The 16,204-nt window shown below is 47.8% G+C and overlaps 1 protein-coding gene across 2 annotated transcripts in view; it reads right to left on the minus strand.

Annotated features, from left to right (window-relative positions):
- Nucleotides 1–1,492: 1,492 nt before the first annotated feature.
- KREMEN1 (kringle containing transmembrane protein 1) overlaps nt 1,493–16,204 on the minus strand; it is a 72,873-nt gene continuing 58,161 nt past the window's right edge. Inside the window, exons 6-9 of one of the 2 annotated variants that reach the window (XM_042961764.1) lie at nt 9,804–10,136; nt 8,578–8,736; nt 7,404–7,488; nt 1,493–5,667 (exon numbers count right to left, since the gene is read on the minus strand). In XM_042961764.1, coding sequence (XP_042817698.1) covers nt 5,499–5,667; nt 7,404–7,488; nt 8,578–8,736; nt 9,804–10,136 — 746 coding nt within the window. In that variant the 3' untranslated portion in view covers nt 1,493–5,498. Of the gene's footprint in view, nt 5,668–7,403; nt 7,489–8,574; nt 8,737–9,803; nt 10,137–16,204 lie in introns of both variants that reach the window. The other variant, XM_042961763.1, reaches the window with a different exon arrangement.

Below are 16,204 nucleotides of genomic sequence, written 5' to 3' on the forward strand. Positions count from 1 at the left end.
GGGGTTGCCCCCTCTCCTGCCCCGCCAGCCCCCCACCCTGGTCCTGCCCTCGACCCTGGGTCCTGCCCAGCCTCCTCCTCATCTGCCTGTGCTCTGAGACACTGTCCTCAGCAGCCTTCTGGAATGGCCTCAGACACACCCCAGGAGGTTGTCTGTACCCACTTTTCCGTGGACTGTGCTCCCTGGACCTGACCCTCCGTGCGTCTCAGGCTGCCTCAGTGTCCCACAGGGTCCTCACTCGACTTAGTCCAGACAGAACTCAGCTTGTTTTCTCTCACACCTGGCGCCACGGTCAATCTTTACCTCAAAAACTGAACCCTCTCCCCTCCCCTCAGCCCCCAGTCCGAATCCTTGGGCATCATTTCTGTTCTTAATCTCCCACCTCCATTCTAGAGTAACAGCTACCACTTTCTGAAAACAAACTATAGGTAATAACTCATTCCGACTCTATGAGGTACATGCTGTAATTGTTCCCAGCTGACAGATGAGAAGGTAGGCACACAGAGCTGGGTCAGTGGCCCAAGGTCATGTGGTAAGTGGTGTGAGCCTCAGGCCCTGGCCGATGGGTATGGCGTGCTGTCTCTCAGCCTGGAGCCTCCCCTCCATCCACAGCCCTCTGCATCTGTCGTCTGGACCTGTGTGTGTCCGAGCCTCCCGATTGGCCTCCTTGCCCTTGGCCTTACCCCACTACAACTGTTTTTCCTTATTCAAGTAGGAAATGGTTCTAAACTGGGAATCTGATGTCATCCCTCTGCCAAAACCCTTCAAAGGCTGCCTGTTTCACATTCCCTGGCCGCGGCGAATGAATGGTGGGAGCTGAGTCCCGGCAGGCTGGCTCCAGGTCTGGGCTCTCAACTCCTGCCCCGGCCCCTCTCTCAGCCTGTCTCCTCACCAGCAAAACAGGGACGACAGCACCCACCAAACGGCTGCTAGGGTGTGTGCAGCGCCGGACGGGAGCACACGGCTCCTACATAGAGCTCCTACCGGGAGTGTTAAAAAGAAGGGGAGGGGGGAAGGACCGTTGCTCTGAAAGGCGAGATGAAATCCACACGGGATATCACTACATAAGCAGTTTACATACATTTCTCACTTAATCCTCATAACCTTTTGAGACATACATACGATGCCATTTTACAGAAGGAGAAGCTGAGGCCAAGGAGTGGACTGACGGAACCAAGGTCAATTCAAACCTGGGTCTTTCTGTGCGCAAAGCCCGTGGCTCTCCCCGTGGCCTGCCCCCGATTCTGAGGTGCGGTACGTTGATGTGGAATTCTAACTCCGTCAGGTCTGGCTGGCTGAAGATCCACTGTGGGTCAAAGCTATGATGACACCTGAAGAAATCTGGAACCACTAACAGGAGAAACTGAGCAAACGGTGAGGCCTGGCATTTGCGTGGACCTCGGAAGAGCACACAGTCTGTCAGCAGGGCCACCCGCCTCGTTCCAAGGTGCTGGGGGCGCCCCTGTAAAAACGACATGCTAGGGGGCCCATCGCTGTTTCTACAACAGTGAGAATATTTATTTTCTCCAGACAGTAAAAATAACATTTTTCTCTCTTTTGTAAAAGTTAAGTACCATTACATTCCATTTTCTTAAATAACAAAATCCTAAAAATATATATTAAATTGTATACAGTGCGTCACACTTCATCTTATATTTTAAAATACATGATGTTTCTATTTTATTCTCAAAGTTGCATATTAAGAGCATATTTACAAATAAAGCCTTGTCATCCAGAGTCAAGATCCCTGCGGGAAGGTGAGTCTGGATGTGGGCAGGTCTTGACGCTGCGTGAACCCCAAAATGGCAGCTCCCTGTGCGGGAAGGGAAAGGGTCCCCCACTGTGTGCTCCTGAAGACACATCCTTTCTGAAGCAGATTTACCTCAGACTTTCCTCCACTCCCCACTTCTGCCTTGTTGAGTATGTTTGACTTGGCAAGACAGAAGCCTGTGACATGGGCTCTGCTGGGGTCTGCAGGCAGCAGGTGAGGCCCCTTGTCACCCCTGAGCTGTCCAGTCTGAGGGGAGGCAGCTGCAGCTGGAAGGTTTAAGAAATACCCCGCGCCAGGGCAGCTAAGCTGAGAGACCTGGCCAGGAGGTAGAACAGTGAGGAAGGTAAACAAAGACACCAGAGGAAACAATCACGAAGTTAAAAGTTCCCAAGGTAGTAACAAAAGCAGACATCAAACACCAAACAGGAGATCCGAAACCCAAGAGGGTGGGGGTTGACTGGGCTGTGGGGTGGGGAGCTGGCTGGGCTCTGGGAGACCTGGATGGCCTCATCAGACAAGGGAGACGGGGTCTCGGAGGCCATCCACTGATAAGTGCTCGTGAAGATCAAGTGCCCAGGATGCACGGGGCTTGGCGATGGCCTACGAGCCCTGCTGGTGCGTCAAGACGGCCTCGTGGGATCCTGAGGGGGTCAGGCCAGCTCCTGCCCTGGGCTGACAATGGGGCGAGTGGGTAGGGTTGTATGGGTTTGGCCTGAGGGCCAGAACAGCTGTACTTGTTAGTGCTTTGATCTTTGTGGGTTTCTGGCCGATGGGAGTCTTGAGCCAGAACCCACACACTGAAGAAGTCACAGCAGCCTGGTTACCTTGCTCACGCCCAGAAAGAGGCCTCAACCCTGTCCTGACAAAGGGGATGTGGAGGAGACACCTGGGGTTCATGCCTACACCTCCTCTGTTCTGCAAGTAATTGGACACTTGGGGAAGAACATGGGGCGCCATGTGCCTTCCAGAGGGGCCAAGGACACTGTGAAAGGCGGCTAAGAGACCAGAGATCAGGTTCACAACTGGCTGCGGTGCATTTACCACGGAGGCCTCAAGATCAGCTACCGGCAGAGCTCCCTCCCTGGTCCCGCAGTAAAGGGGTGAGGAGGGCACACAGGCCCAGAGGCCCTGTTACAGCCTCTTCCTCCTTCCCTCTATCACCTCAGGCACAGGGTCTGGGCAGGATGCTTTTAAAGCAGCAGCCATGGTGGTCCCCAAAGCCCCTCCCCTTCCTCTTGCATAATCTGCATGTGATCCTTTCTCAGGGGCATGCTTTTCAACCCCTCCTATCTCCACTTTCTCTCCAAAGTACAGATCTTTCCAGATCAAGTATAGGCCTCCTACCGTGCTCCTGGAAGCATCCCTCACTTCCTCTGGGACAATTTATTTCTCAGGTATTTACTTAGCCACAGGGGACCCTCTGTGGGGTGTTGCTGACAGGTTCCAACCAGGGCCAGGGCTGAGGCTGAGGTGTTTATGGAGGTTCAGCCTGGGACAATTTATGGCCTCTCCCCCAGCGCTGTCCTGAGGCTGGTTTGGGTTTCCTGGGGCTGCTCCCTGGACAGTAAGTTGATCCTGCTGGCAATGGGCTGTGCCAGGACCAGCAGGAAGGAGGTCACTGGGGCGTCACCAGCACTTCCTGGGACTCCGAACGGGCTGCTCCAGCTGCAGACTCAGACAACACACTGGCTGTGTAAGGTGGGCAGGGTGGGTGGCAGGGCCCATGGGATGCCCCAAAGGCCAACGGCCACAGGAAGCCCTAGGCAGCTGAACAACTGCCGTTTGGCCAGGCAACCCCCTCCGGGGGCTAAATTCCACATTCCCTTTGTGCTATCAGTGGATCTATTCAGGGCACAGGGCCCTTTGTGACTGCATACACCTGACACTTGGTTCAGAGGAGATTCCGCGACAGCCGGGAATAGCTTAGAGGGGAGACTGCACATGTCAGTGTATTTCCAGTTGTGTGGGACAGGCCTCTCCCTGCAGACCCAGAGGCCTGTGGACAGCTGCTCCCGGGTAATTATCCTTTCCAGATCAAAGTGTGAAGACAGCATCGAGCAGCTCCGTGCCTGCCACAGGCCTGACCCGGTACCTGGGGCAGCGCCCCTGCCCTCCTGTGGACACACTGCCCCATTCCCCCCTTCTCGTGCCCCTATGCTGGCCGGGTCCCAACATCTCCCCTGGTTGCCGGGTGTCATGTCGCCCTGCAGACACCTCCCAGCTGGCCCCACACGGTCCTCGGCCTTTCTGGGAGCAGCCAGGTACACAGATGGGTTGCCAGCATGGCGGAACCCCAGGAAAGGCCACAGCAGGCAGTAGCTTAGGGATTTGAGGGAGGTGGGCAAAGTGCTCCGAAGAGAGAACTGTGAGGCCAGAGGCCCAGGTGCCGCTGGGAGAGTCACGCTCTGACAATCGCCCAGGCCTGGCCCTCAGAGGCATGGGCTGCTCTTCTCAGCTGCTGCTGACAAAGCCTACTTTTGGACGGATGCGGGGGACTTCTAAGCTGGAGAAGGCTCTTGCTCTCAACCGGCAGCCACTGCAGCTGCACCCGTCAATCTTAGGAGGCCTACCTTCGGAGGGTCTCCGGCCCCCAAAGCCTCCCTCTCTCAGCCCTCATGCCACTCCCAGCAACTCCCTTCCCCATCTGAAGGTCTGGGTAGTGCGAGGCCAGGGGCAAGAGCCCTCTCCCTGCCCACTGAGCTTTTCCAGAACTGCCCTCTGTCCCCATAAGAAGGGACAGAGAGGGCCTCAGAGAGCGCAGGCTGCCTGCTGTTTTTTCATCTTAAGACGAGGGACGCTCAAAGGAGGGACTGCTGGCGCCTGGGTCGCACTTAATGCTGTCTAAAGGCTAAGCCCCATACTGAACTGAGAGAATCGCAGAGAGACGGGGCCTGGCTCAAGTTCCACAGGACCGTGAGCTGCTCAGGGGCAAGGTCAGGTCATCTAATACAATGAGTCACTGAGCACCTATAAAAGCTTTCCGTAGAGCCGACATGGATGTTTTATACAACCGTCTGCAGGCTTGCTCTGCTGATCACCAGGCCAAGGAAAGAAGCTGTAGAGAGAAGCCCGTGTGTGGCAGGTGGCACGTTTGACGTGATTTGGGGTCAATTCCCAGGCTCTCCCAGGTTGGAGGAGGCCCATCCTCATTCAGCACCCAACGAGCTAGGCCCCAGAGTTAGCACAGAGCACAGGCCCTCTTTATGCTTTGGGGTGCTAATGCCCAGGAGTACAGGACCAAGCCAGTCCCCAAGAGAACCTCAGAATTCTCCCTGTCTTAAACCATAAAGACCAGGAGAAAGCGATTTGTGAGGACAAAACAGAGAAGAAGCAAGCAAGACTCAGCATACACTACACCTACCCACCACCCTACCGTTGTCTAGACGGTACCTGAGCCCAGTGCTAGACACAACCATCTCTGCCATCACAGCCCCTCTGTCCTGACACCCCCATTCCTAGATGAGAGAGACAGAGGTACAGGGAAGGCCCAGACCCCGGGACCTTGAGTCTCTCTCCTAAGTGCAGTGATGAAGCAGGGCGAGTCCAGGCTACGCCTGCCCCTGCAGCAAGGTGTCCCTTCCCGGTTCGGTTCGTAGGATGGCGTTCCTGCCGAGGCTGACAGAGAGGCCAAGGGAGAGGCAGGGAGAGTCGCTCAGAGGAAACCACGGGTCCCCAGTGGCCTTGATCTCAGAGGGACCTCGTGTCCTGGGCATGGCGAAGGGAGCTTTTAGTCACTCACAAGAGGATTACGGTCATCTTGTTGACTCTGACCCTTAAGCTTCTTCTTAAAGATGGAAATCGAAGTAGAAGGCTCATAAAAAATGGTCCAGATTTCCCCCGACGTCCCTGGCTGACGACAATCCCTAAGGTCCCTTGAAGCAGGAACACGATGGGATCTGTCAAACAAAAACAACTTAATATTTCAAGAAGAACACGACAAAGCACCCAAAACAACTTACTGTCTCCTGAGATACCTGTACTTTCGAAATGGGACAATGAGTGAGGTGAGGCCTCAGGAAAGACCTAACAGATGCCTGTTGGAGGTCTGAAGGCCTATTGTGTGAATGAAATGTGTCCCGTGGGATGGAAATGCAGCAGCACAGATTCCAGCTCATATAACAAAGAACTTTCTAACTGGAAGAGCTATTCAAATCTGGAAGGGGCTGGCCTGAGACATTATGAGTTTTCAAATTCATTCTTTCTTTCTTTCTTTCTTTCTTTCTTTCTTTCTTTCTTTCTTTCTTTCTTTCTTTCTTTCTTTCTGTCTTTCTCTCTTTCCTTTCTTTCCTTTCCTTCTCTCTCTCTTTTTCTTTTTCTTTTTTAAATAGAACATTTCTTCAATGATATTTATCTGGAAGCCCACCTAGTTAAAACAAGAGAAAGCCAAAATCTCTGAAGCAGGTCCTGCCTTATTGCCAACACGTGCCCTTGTCCCCATGTCAGCCCCCAGGGCTGCCTGCTAGGGAAGCTGCAGAGGGACCCCAGTGTCACAAGGGAGTCAGACATGTGCTTTAGGGCCTGGGTGTGTGGCAGAGTGCTGGGCCCTACAGAAAGCCTCCTGCTCTCTTGCTGCACCTGAGAGGCTTTCCCAGACCATGTGAATTGCGACTTACAAAAAAGATATGTATAGATATAGATATAGAGATAGATATAGATATAGACATGTATATATATGCATATATATAATATTATATATAAATTATATACAAATTATATTATATCTCTTATTATATATGAGAGTGAACTCAGTAAACATTAAAAAAGACATTGTTTCCACTGAAAAATGTGAGGTACAGGGTACAGAGGCCTGCAAGGGCAGCCTTCACAAAGCAGTGGAGGAGCCAGCATATCAAAACTTCTGTGGTGGAGGGCAAGTGAGAAGGTCAGGACAAGGGTGGCTTTTATAAGACACCAATGGTCAGGAAAGGCCTTGAAATAGAGCCTGTATATCAGTTATAGCTCAATAAAACCGGTGGGGGAAAAAAGGAGCAAGCCTGGCCTGGGAGCTACAGGAAAGACAGAGTCTAGCAAAAGTCAGAGCTCTTCTCTGTAAGTACACAAACATCAGTAGCATGAATAATTGCCTCCTTTCCTGGAAGTCGGAACTGTTAAACCCAAGTAGCAAAGTAAGGGAAGGAAATATTTTTTTCCTTATTGGTCAGAACGGAAGGATCTCTTAAGTAATTGTTTTTAAATAATTATGAAGCAATACATAATAAAATATTAGGATTCTCCTCCTAAGGATGTTTCCTAATTTCTAGAAGGCATTAGGAAATATGAGTGAGAGTGTTTTAGAAATCTTTGCTCTTATGTGAAGATTTTTTTAAGGGGTCAGCACAAGCCAAAAATTGGAAATTGTTGCTTTTTATGCCCAGACTGTTTCAATCCTCCTTGAAATCATATCCCTTGAATCAGGAGCAAACACGATCCCTCAAACCTCAGTGAGATTTGTCCAGTTGTACATTTCACTTTACAGAGAATGAGGAATGTGTACTGACTTATGTTGCCTTAGGACTAAGGGCTTTGGAATCATGTTCTGATATTACAATTGCTCCCAGACAAATGAAGCGCAGCATAAAAGGAGTTCAGAGCCTTCCCTTCCCGGAATCAGGCAACTTTCTATCATACTCACTTGAATGTGACATGCAGAAGTATCTTTGCTACAATGGCCGTGACTGTAAGGATGAGAAGGGTTGCCAGGCCATATACTGTCCATCCTGCAAATATAAAAGACAGGGCTTATTGGACCCGTTTGAGCTCAGTTTTCAGAAGGAGGTCTGTTGGAAGCCACAAATGAACACTGGTAGCTCAGAAATGCAGGTGTGGCTGAGGAGCCCTCTGTAGGTGGGGGCAGCCACCAAACACAGCGGAGAGCTGGGCTGGCAAGGAGCCCCGGGCCTTCTGAGCACCTCGCCTTGCTCTCGAGCTCCCTCTTGGAGAGAAGCAGGCAGTGTGGGCCAGAGTGCATTCAACTTGGGAGTTGAAAGGAGTGATATACACTGTGTCTTTACCACTGGAATCACTGTGCAAACACAGATGAGTTACATAAACTCTTTGGGCATCAGTTTCCTTATCTGAGGAATGAGATGTGTGACCCGTGAAATCCTACCGGGATATAAAAACAAACAACGCAGAGCAAGCACTGGATGGACTCTCCTCCCTAACCTTCTAAGGGGGTCTGCAGGGGAAAACACCTAGGCTGGATAACTACTAACGGTAGGTACTTGGCACGTCTTCCAGCTCATAAAGGCTCCACCTTCCCTGGCAGAAGAGAATACAGAGTATGCCCCAACCAAGTTAGCCACTGTCTCTCTCCTGCATAACTTTTCTTCACAGCTCTTGTCACTATCTGACCTGTTATTTTGCTTCTTGTCTCTCTCTTTGCACTTACAGGCCATAGGAGGGCAGGGATGTTGACTGCCTACAACAGCGCCTGGCACCACTGAAGCGCTTACATATCTTTTGAATGAATGAATGAATGAATGAATGGAGCTCTTGTAAATGCCAGTGAATTTAGCGAGCAACAACTTGGAGCTCCAGAAGGATATTCTCCAAGTGAGAAAGTGATGGATTAGCTGATTAATCACAATGTACGAAGACACTCATGCTGGATCTTTGGAGGGGAGCACTTTCTCCTAAGGACCAAGGAATCAAGCTAATGAGAGAATGTCCCTCAAAGGCCAGGACCGTCACAGAGCCAGTACCCACAACCCGCCTCAGAAGAGTGCTCTTTCTCTAACTGCCAAAAGCACTGCCCTCAAGCCCCGTGGCTTCCATCCCCTTTGGTGGTATCTGGGAACTGCTACCTGGGACAGTCTGGGGTGGGTGGCTAGGGCTGGTGGTGATGACATAGAGGACTTTGGAGGACCGGGCTGCACTGACGCTGAGGTTGGCTTGCTCCGTGATCACCTCAGCCAGTGTCTGGTTGGCAGTGGGCCTCTCCTGTGGCAGCTCTTCCTTGACGGCTGGAAGATCAAAGGAATTAAGTGAGAAGAATGCTGATACAGACAACGGAGAACTTCAGAGGAGAAAATACTGGCTATGAGAAGGCGGGTTTTTTTCTAGTTCACCTCTGCGCGTAATTCTCTCCACTGACCCCACTAGCCCCAAAGCAGAACCTGTCAGGCTCTGGCCCAGAAAGTCACAGAAGGAAGGAGCTGTCAACTCCTACTATTTGACTGGTCTCTTTGAGGACACCTGAGCATGCTTTCTTGTTTTCCTTGCACCTCTGCAGCGATGGCACCCTCTTCCTAACTATTCACCCAAATCCTACCTGTTCTCAAGACTGTCCCACCTGAGGAGATGCCTCCTCCCTCTGAGTTCCTGTAGCACACACTGATTGATCTGTTCCTGACGCCCTCGGCATCCAGGACAACGACCAGGTCGCAGACACCCTTGTGTTTCTTGCGTGCTGGCAAAGAGATGTGCCTGGCATATGCGTGTACACATCAGAGTCAGAGAATGGGGCTCCACCTTAGGAAGGCTTTTTTAAAAGTTATATTGGGCTTTTCCTGTGGTTCATTTTCTTTTTAAAGCTACATTTATTTATTTTTTTTTTTAGTAATCTCTACACTCAACAAAGGGCTCCAACTCATGACTCTGAGATCAAGAGTTGCATGTACTTCTGACGGAGCCAGGCAGGTGTCCCTTAGGAGGGTTTAAAGAAAGATGGGAAACTAGTCTTTTGGGATTGGTTAGGATATTGAAAGGCAGGAGGATGGACCAAATGACCTTTTTAAAGCCTCCTAATTCTATCAGTCTCAGCTCTTTCTTTCAGTTCTTCTTTCAACCCTGACATGAAAATTGTCATCCAAACAACTAAAGTAGCAAAATTGACAGGTGTTGCCTCTTTCCTGTATCATGAAGTGTACACAAATTTTGAAATAGGAGGTGGGAAAACCTGCAAATTGAGCCTGTAGCTCCTGACTCACAGCCCCAGTAAGACCTGACCGGGGCCCTCAGGTCACCACAGTGTGCAAGCGGAGCGTGAGGCACAGCCTGGAGGGCCCCGAAGAAGGCCGGGAAGGGTTACCTTGGTATAAGACAGCAAATCCCTGGGCTTGATTGATGCGATCAGAGAAGAAATACAAAATGATAAAATCCAGAGAGACGTTAAAGGACAGAGGTGGGCGGTTCCTCCCATTGAAACGGACCAGGACACGGTGGGTGTAGCCGTCCAGCAGCTCCACCATGTCTGCGGAATCCCTGATGTCGAACAAGGTGAAGTTGAAGTGGATGTGAGAGGCTCCTGGAACCCGGATGGTCCAGTAGCAGACCCTCCCCGTGGCGTAGGTATCGGGAAAGTCAGGGGAATAGACCACTGCGGTCATGGCCGAGTAGTTCCCGCCGCAGGCACCAACGAGAGCTGTGGAAGACACAAGGACACTGGCCCTCAGCCTGGGGCTCAGCCACAGTTACAAACAAAACTCTTCCTAACTAATGTGATCCAGTTTGGGACATTGTTTTTTGTCTACAAGACCAGACTGTCTTAGGTTTCAGGATCAAATCACAGAATGAATCGCTTAAACCCTGAACAAATGACTTTAGAGGGTTTTGGTTGTTCTTTTTTTTTTTGCCCAGGAGACTTTAGAATTAGCACACAGCACAGTGAGCACAGAGGCTCGGCCTACGTGGGGGCAGGACTGGAGTCAGAGAGTCTAGGTTCGGGACCAGCTGGGCGATGTGATCCCGGGGGCTGCACTTCACTTCTAGAACTCTGCCTCTCTCGTTTGGAGGATGGAGAGACCACCACCTGTTCCTGTATCACACGGATGCGTGAGGACAGATGAGACGAAGCACATGAATATGCTGGGGCCTCTTTGGCAGGGCAGGCACTTGATGAACTAAAGTCGTAAAAAGAGAAGGGCTTTACAGCTGCTCGGGCACTCCTGATACCTTAGGGGTGCAATGCTCACGTGAGGGTCCACACATTTATCAAGCAGGAGAAAACCGGCCCAAGATGTGACTTTCTGCACAGGGGAAATACTCGGTTCTGATTACTCTGTACTAAGCACATTTGGTTTCTCTGGACTCCCCTTTGGGGTTGGCGAATTCTCGGAAGGGGATACAACCACTTCACTGTATCTGAATGAGTGAAGTGTAAATGAGATCCTGGAAATGAAAGTCCCTGAGATGGAGTGTACGACTAGGATTTAAAAAGCAGGCTTAGGGGGAGTCCCACTTCCCTTCAGTATGTAGAAAGCAGTAAGAGAATGCTGCTCCCATCCGGACAACGAGAAAAAGCTCAAAACTCTTCCTTATACCATCAGAAAGCTGAAGTGTCAAGACCACCAAGAGAAGTGACCTCTAAAAAGTAAGAAGTCCTTCTGAGGAGAGTTGGGGCACACAAAGTGTTTCATTTTTTTTTTAAATTTTTTTTTAATGTTTATTTGTGTGTGAGAGAGACAGACAGACAGACACAGTGTGAGCGGGGGAGGGGCAGAGAGAGAGGAAGACACAGAATCCAAAGCAGGCTCCAGGCTCTGAGCTGCCAGCACACAGCCCAACGTGGGGCTCGAACTCACAGACTGTGAGATCGTGACCTGAGCTGAAGTCAGATGCTTAACCGACTGAGCCACCCAGGTGCCCCAAAGTATTTCATTTTTAACAGGGCATGAGAGGAAGAGGTGACCACCAAAAAAAAAAAAAAAAAAAAAAGCAAGTAAGATGAAAGGAGCTAAAATGTTGAGCGTGGGCTAGCCTCTCAGTCTAGAATGAGCAGGGGCCCCAGACACGGTGGGAATCTGCACTCACTTGCAAGCAGTTCTGAGCAGACCCTCACCCAGTGCCCACAAGAATGACTGGGGTAGGGAAGGAGGCCAGAGTCCCCCTTGGTGGCACTTGTACAGGAATGATCACTGCTGTTGGCGGACAGGTGTGAAACATTGCCAGCTTCTTAGACCCTCCTCTCAAAAGAGGCAAAAGCCTCAAGCTGCTGCAAACCCTCTTGCTCCCAGGGCCACTGGAGGGGCAGAAGCAAAACCTGTTTGCCTCAGTGGAGGGAACAGGAAACTCCCTCCTTTCTGCCAGAGTAACCAGGCAAAGACCCACTGCTTCTGAGGGAAAAGCAGAGGCAAAGGCATCAGCCCCCGGCTGCCTTGAGCCCCCAGATCCTGCACCAATGCAAAGCAGAGGTCTGCTGCCCCTGAGAGATGGGATTCAAACAAGGCAGTGTTTGACTGCTGGCAAGAGAGGGGGTGTGTGGGAATGCTGAAAAGGCCCCACCTCTGAGGCCCAGTAATGTCCTAAGACTATGTATGAAGTAGGAGGGCAGGAACCCCCTCAGCTCACCACTAGCATAGCACCAAGTAATAAGCAACAGCAGTCTGCCATTGAGGGAGGGGAAAGAGGGTAAAGAAAGATCCCTTCTGTGGCAAAGGTATGTAGAAGCTACTCAAATCTGAGGAAGGAACAGAAACACTGAAAAAAACCCCAAAAACCCAAAACCCACTGGTATCCCAGGCTCCACACTAAGCCACAAGACAACAGCAGCCTATCGCTGGAAGAATTTGAAGACTGATGCACACTCAGGGTAAAGACAGAAACAATAATACCCAAACCCAGCTCAACTACTGATATAATGGCTCAATCCCCACACTAAACAGGCCTTCCCATTTCTGTATACTATATATAGAATTCTATATAGTATATATTCTATATACTATACAGTCAGTCTATATACTATATACTATTCTATATACTCAGTCTCTACTGTTCTTCTACACATAATGTATGGCATTCAATAAAATATGACAACACACATATAAAACAAGCAAGCAAGGAAGGAAAGAAGTGGAAAAAAAAAGACTCATGGTCAAGCGATAAAACAATCTACAGGATCAGACTCAATAATGATGCAGATGTTATAGAACTATCAGCCAGGGGCCACATGATTAATACAAAAAAGATCTAGTAGAAAAGATGGGCAACATCCCTGGCCAGATTGGAAATTCCAGTAAAGATATGGTAACTAAAAAAAGAGTCACATATAAATGTTATAAATGAAACAATATCAGAGATGAAGAATTCCTTTGATGGACTTATAAACAGACTACACACAGCTAAGGAAAGAATCAATAAATTTGAAGATAGGTCAATAGAAATTATCTGAAATGAAAAACAGAGGAAAAAAAGAAGTGAGGAAAAAAACTGAAAATAGAATGGAGCCTCCAGTAGCTGTGGAACAATATCAAATGATCTAACAACTGGAGTTCTAGAAAGAGAAGAAAAAGAGAAGGGGGCAGAAGAAATATTTGAAGAGATAATGGCTAAGAATGCTCCAAAGTCAATGATAGGTGATCTAGGAATCTAGGCAAATAACAAGCAAACCAATTTAAAAACAAAAATCAAAAACAAACAAAACAAACAAAAAAACACATCTAGATACATCATAGTCGAATGCTGAAAACCAAAAACAAACATAAATTCCAGAAAGCAGGCAGAGAAGGGAAAAGATTACGTACGGGGAACAAAGAGCCAACATCACTAGAAACTGTGCAAGTCACAAGGCAAGGGAGCATTTTTGAGATACATAAAGAAAAAAAAAACAACCTCTCAGCATAGAATTCAATATCCAGCAAAAACATTTTTCTAAAATGAAGGTGAAATAAGGTTTTCTCAAACAAAAGTTGAGAGAAGCCACTGACAGCAGACCTGCATTAGAGAAAATGCTAAAGGAACTTCTTTTGGCCAAAAGAATATACCAGATGGCAAATAAGAACATGAAAAGATGTTCACCATTGTTGGTAATTACAGAAATGCAAATTAAAACCATAATGAGTTGAGGCACCTGGGTGGCTCAGTCGGTTAAACGTATGACTTCGGCTCAGGTCATGATATCACGGTTTGTGAGTTCAAGTCCCACATCAGGCTCTGTGCTGACAGCTCAGAACCTGGAGCCTTCTTTAAATTCTGTGTCTCCCTCTCTCTCTCTGCCCCTCCTCTGCTTGTGCTGTCTCTCTCTCTCAAAAATAAACAAACACTAAAAAAATTTTTTTAAAAACATGAGTTACCACTGTGTACCTGCTAGAATGGCTAACTCTAAAAACAAAACAAAACAAAACAAAACAAAAGACTATACAAAGGGCAGGAGAGGATGAGGAGCAACTAAGAAGTCTCACGTATTGTTTGTCAGAATGGCCAGTTTGGAAAACAGTTGGTAGTGTCTTATAATGCCAAATACGCACTTAGCATATGACCCAGAAATCCTACTTCTGGGTATTTACCCGAGAGAAATGAAAGCGCATGCTCACACAAACACCTGTACATTTAGGTGAAGAGCAGCTTCACAGCATCTTTATCATAGACAGACCAATGTTTATCAATGGGTAAATGGATGAACAAATTGTGATAGATTTGTATAAAGGCATGCTTCTTAGCAATAAAAAGGAGCTACAGAAACAATCATGGGTGAATCTCAAAAGCAGTACACTAAGAAGACAGACATAAATGGTTACATACTATATGATTCCATTTATATGACATTCTTCAAAAGACAGAACTATGCAGATGGAATACAGATCTGTGGTCGCTAAGGGCTGGGGGCGGAAAAAAGACCGAGCACAAAAGGGACAAGAGATCTTTTTGAGGTGATGAAAATGTTCTATATCTTGACTGTGTATTTGTTTGTCAAATCTTATCAAACTGTACAACTAGAAGGGCGATTTTTACTGTATCTAAATTACACCTCATAAACCCAAAATTTTTAAAAAGGGAAGCTGTAGAAAAAGATTTCCTGTAATCATCCTGACTTTCCCACATCCTGTGAATTTGCACAAGAAACTAGATACCTCAGTTTCCTTATCCATACCAATGAAAATAATAATAGTTTCTCCCTCGTGGGTTTTATAAGAATTAAAAGGAGTTGATCTATGTAAAGTGTTTAGTACAGGACCTGGCACATAGTGTAAGCTCAGCATTAGCTATACTACTATTATTATTTGTAAAGAATAAAGTGTTCAGTTTAAACTGATATTTCAACACCAAAAGGCAGACCTTAAACTTAGTACTTTTGATTTCCAGATGTGTGCCATGCAAACAGCAGACTCAGTTCAGCAATTTTGAGAGCAGACACATGACATCTATGATAGATTACTAAAATTCAGTGATAATTCAACAGGAAACTTGAAACTCAGGAACATAGTCAAATCTTATTTTTGAAGGGGAGATTGGCCTGACACATACAACCTGAGCAGGTGGAGGCCCTGGAATAGCCCTGGGCAAAACCTCCAGTGGCAGAATGCCAGTGTCTTCCTACCTTCTTTGATTTAGCATCTCCAGCCAGCCTCGGTATTAGCTAAGTCAGTTTCTTCAGAAATAGACTTCAGGCATTAGCTGGGAACAGCCAGCCTCCCCCAGATGCAGCCGAGTGGTCCGCTTCTAGACGCGAACGATGCTGGACATGTCGAAGGAAATAAACCCTAACCACATGGGTCCTAGCCATGAATCAGATTCCACTGGACCCAGAAAAGGAAAAGAGTATTACCGTATTCCATCAGTTCTAGGGGGAACATTTTAATCTTTAAAAGTGGAAGGTATCTGTCAATCAAGGCATGTCACTGTTTAATTGGAAGAATTTTTTTCCCCTCAGTGATATGTAAAATGATGTTGCATCTCACAACTGATAGTGTCTTGGAGTCTATGAAATAATATTACTAATGCAATCTTAGTGGTCAGATTTTACTGGACCTTAGGCCCTCAATATTTTTCACCATTAATCTCTTCTCTTTCCACTGAAACAGAAGTTCTATGAGGGAGGGAAGTATCTCCATCCGTGGGACCTTGGGCAAGCTACTGAACTTTTATGACCCTCAATTTTCTCCTCAGGCAGATAAGGATAATAGTATCTGCTTCAACAGTATTGTAATTAAGGGAGGGAATGCATGAAAAGCAAATACAGTGAAGTGCCCTATAAAGCTATATGTGCTCAACTAATGTTACAGAGTAGGAGCCAATCCACGACTCCCCTGTCTTTTCAGTGTCTAGAAGCTGAGAGGTACCCAAGAAGCCAGCCTGGGCAGCCTCTGTAGCCTACTCTTGACTCCTGCCTCTCTGACCTTTTTCTCTTTCGTTTTCTTTCTTTCTTTCTTTCTTTCTTTCTTTCTTTCTTTCTTTCTTTCTTTCTTTCTCTCTCTCTCTTCCTTCCTTCCTTCCTTCCTTCCTTTTCTCTTTCTTTCTTTCTTTCTTTCTTTCTTTCTTTCTTTCTTTCTTTCTTTCTTTGTCTCTCTTCCTTCCTTCCTTCCTTCCTTCCTTCCTTCCTTCCTTCCTTCCTTTTCTTTCTTTTCTTTCTCTTTCTTTCTTTCTTTCTTCCTTTGTAATGTTTTAAATATTGTTTCATGTTTTAATGTTTTTAATTTATTTTGAGAGAGAGAGAGAGGCCCGAGACGGGGAGAGGCAGAGAGAGAGAGACAGAGATAGAGAGAGAGAGAGAGAGGG

The sequence above is a fragment of the Panthera tigris genome, chromosome D3 (genome assembly GCF_018350195.1).
Source record: "Panthera tigris isolate Pti1 chromosome D3, P.tigris_Pti1_mat1.1, whole genome shotgun sequence".
Classification (NCBI taxonomy): domain Eukaryota; kingdom Metazoa; phylum Chordata; class Mammalia; order Carnivora; family Felidae; genus Panthera; species Panthera tigris.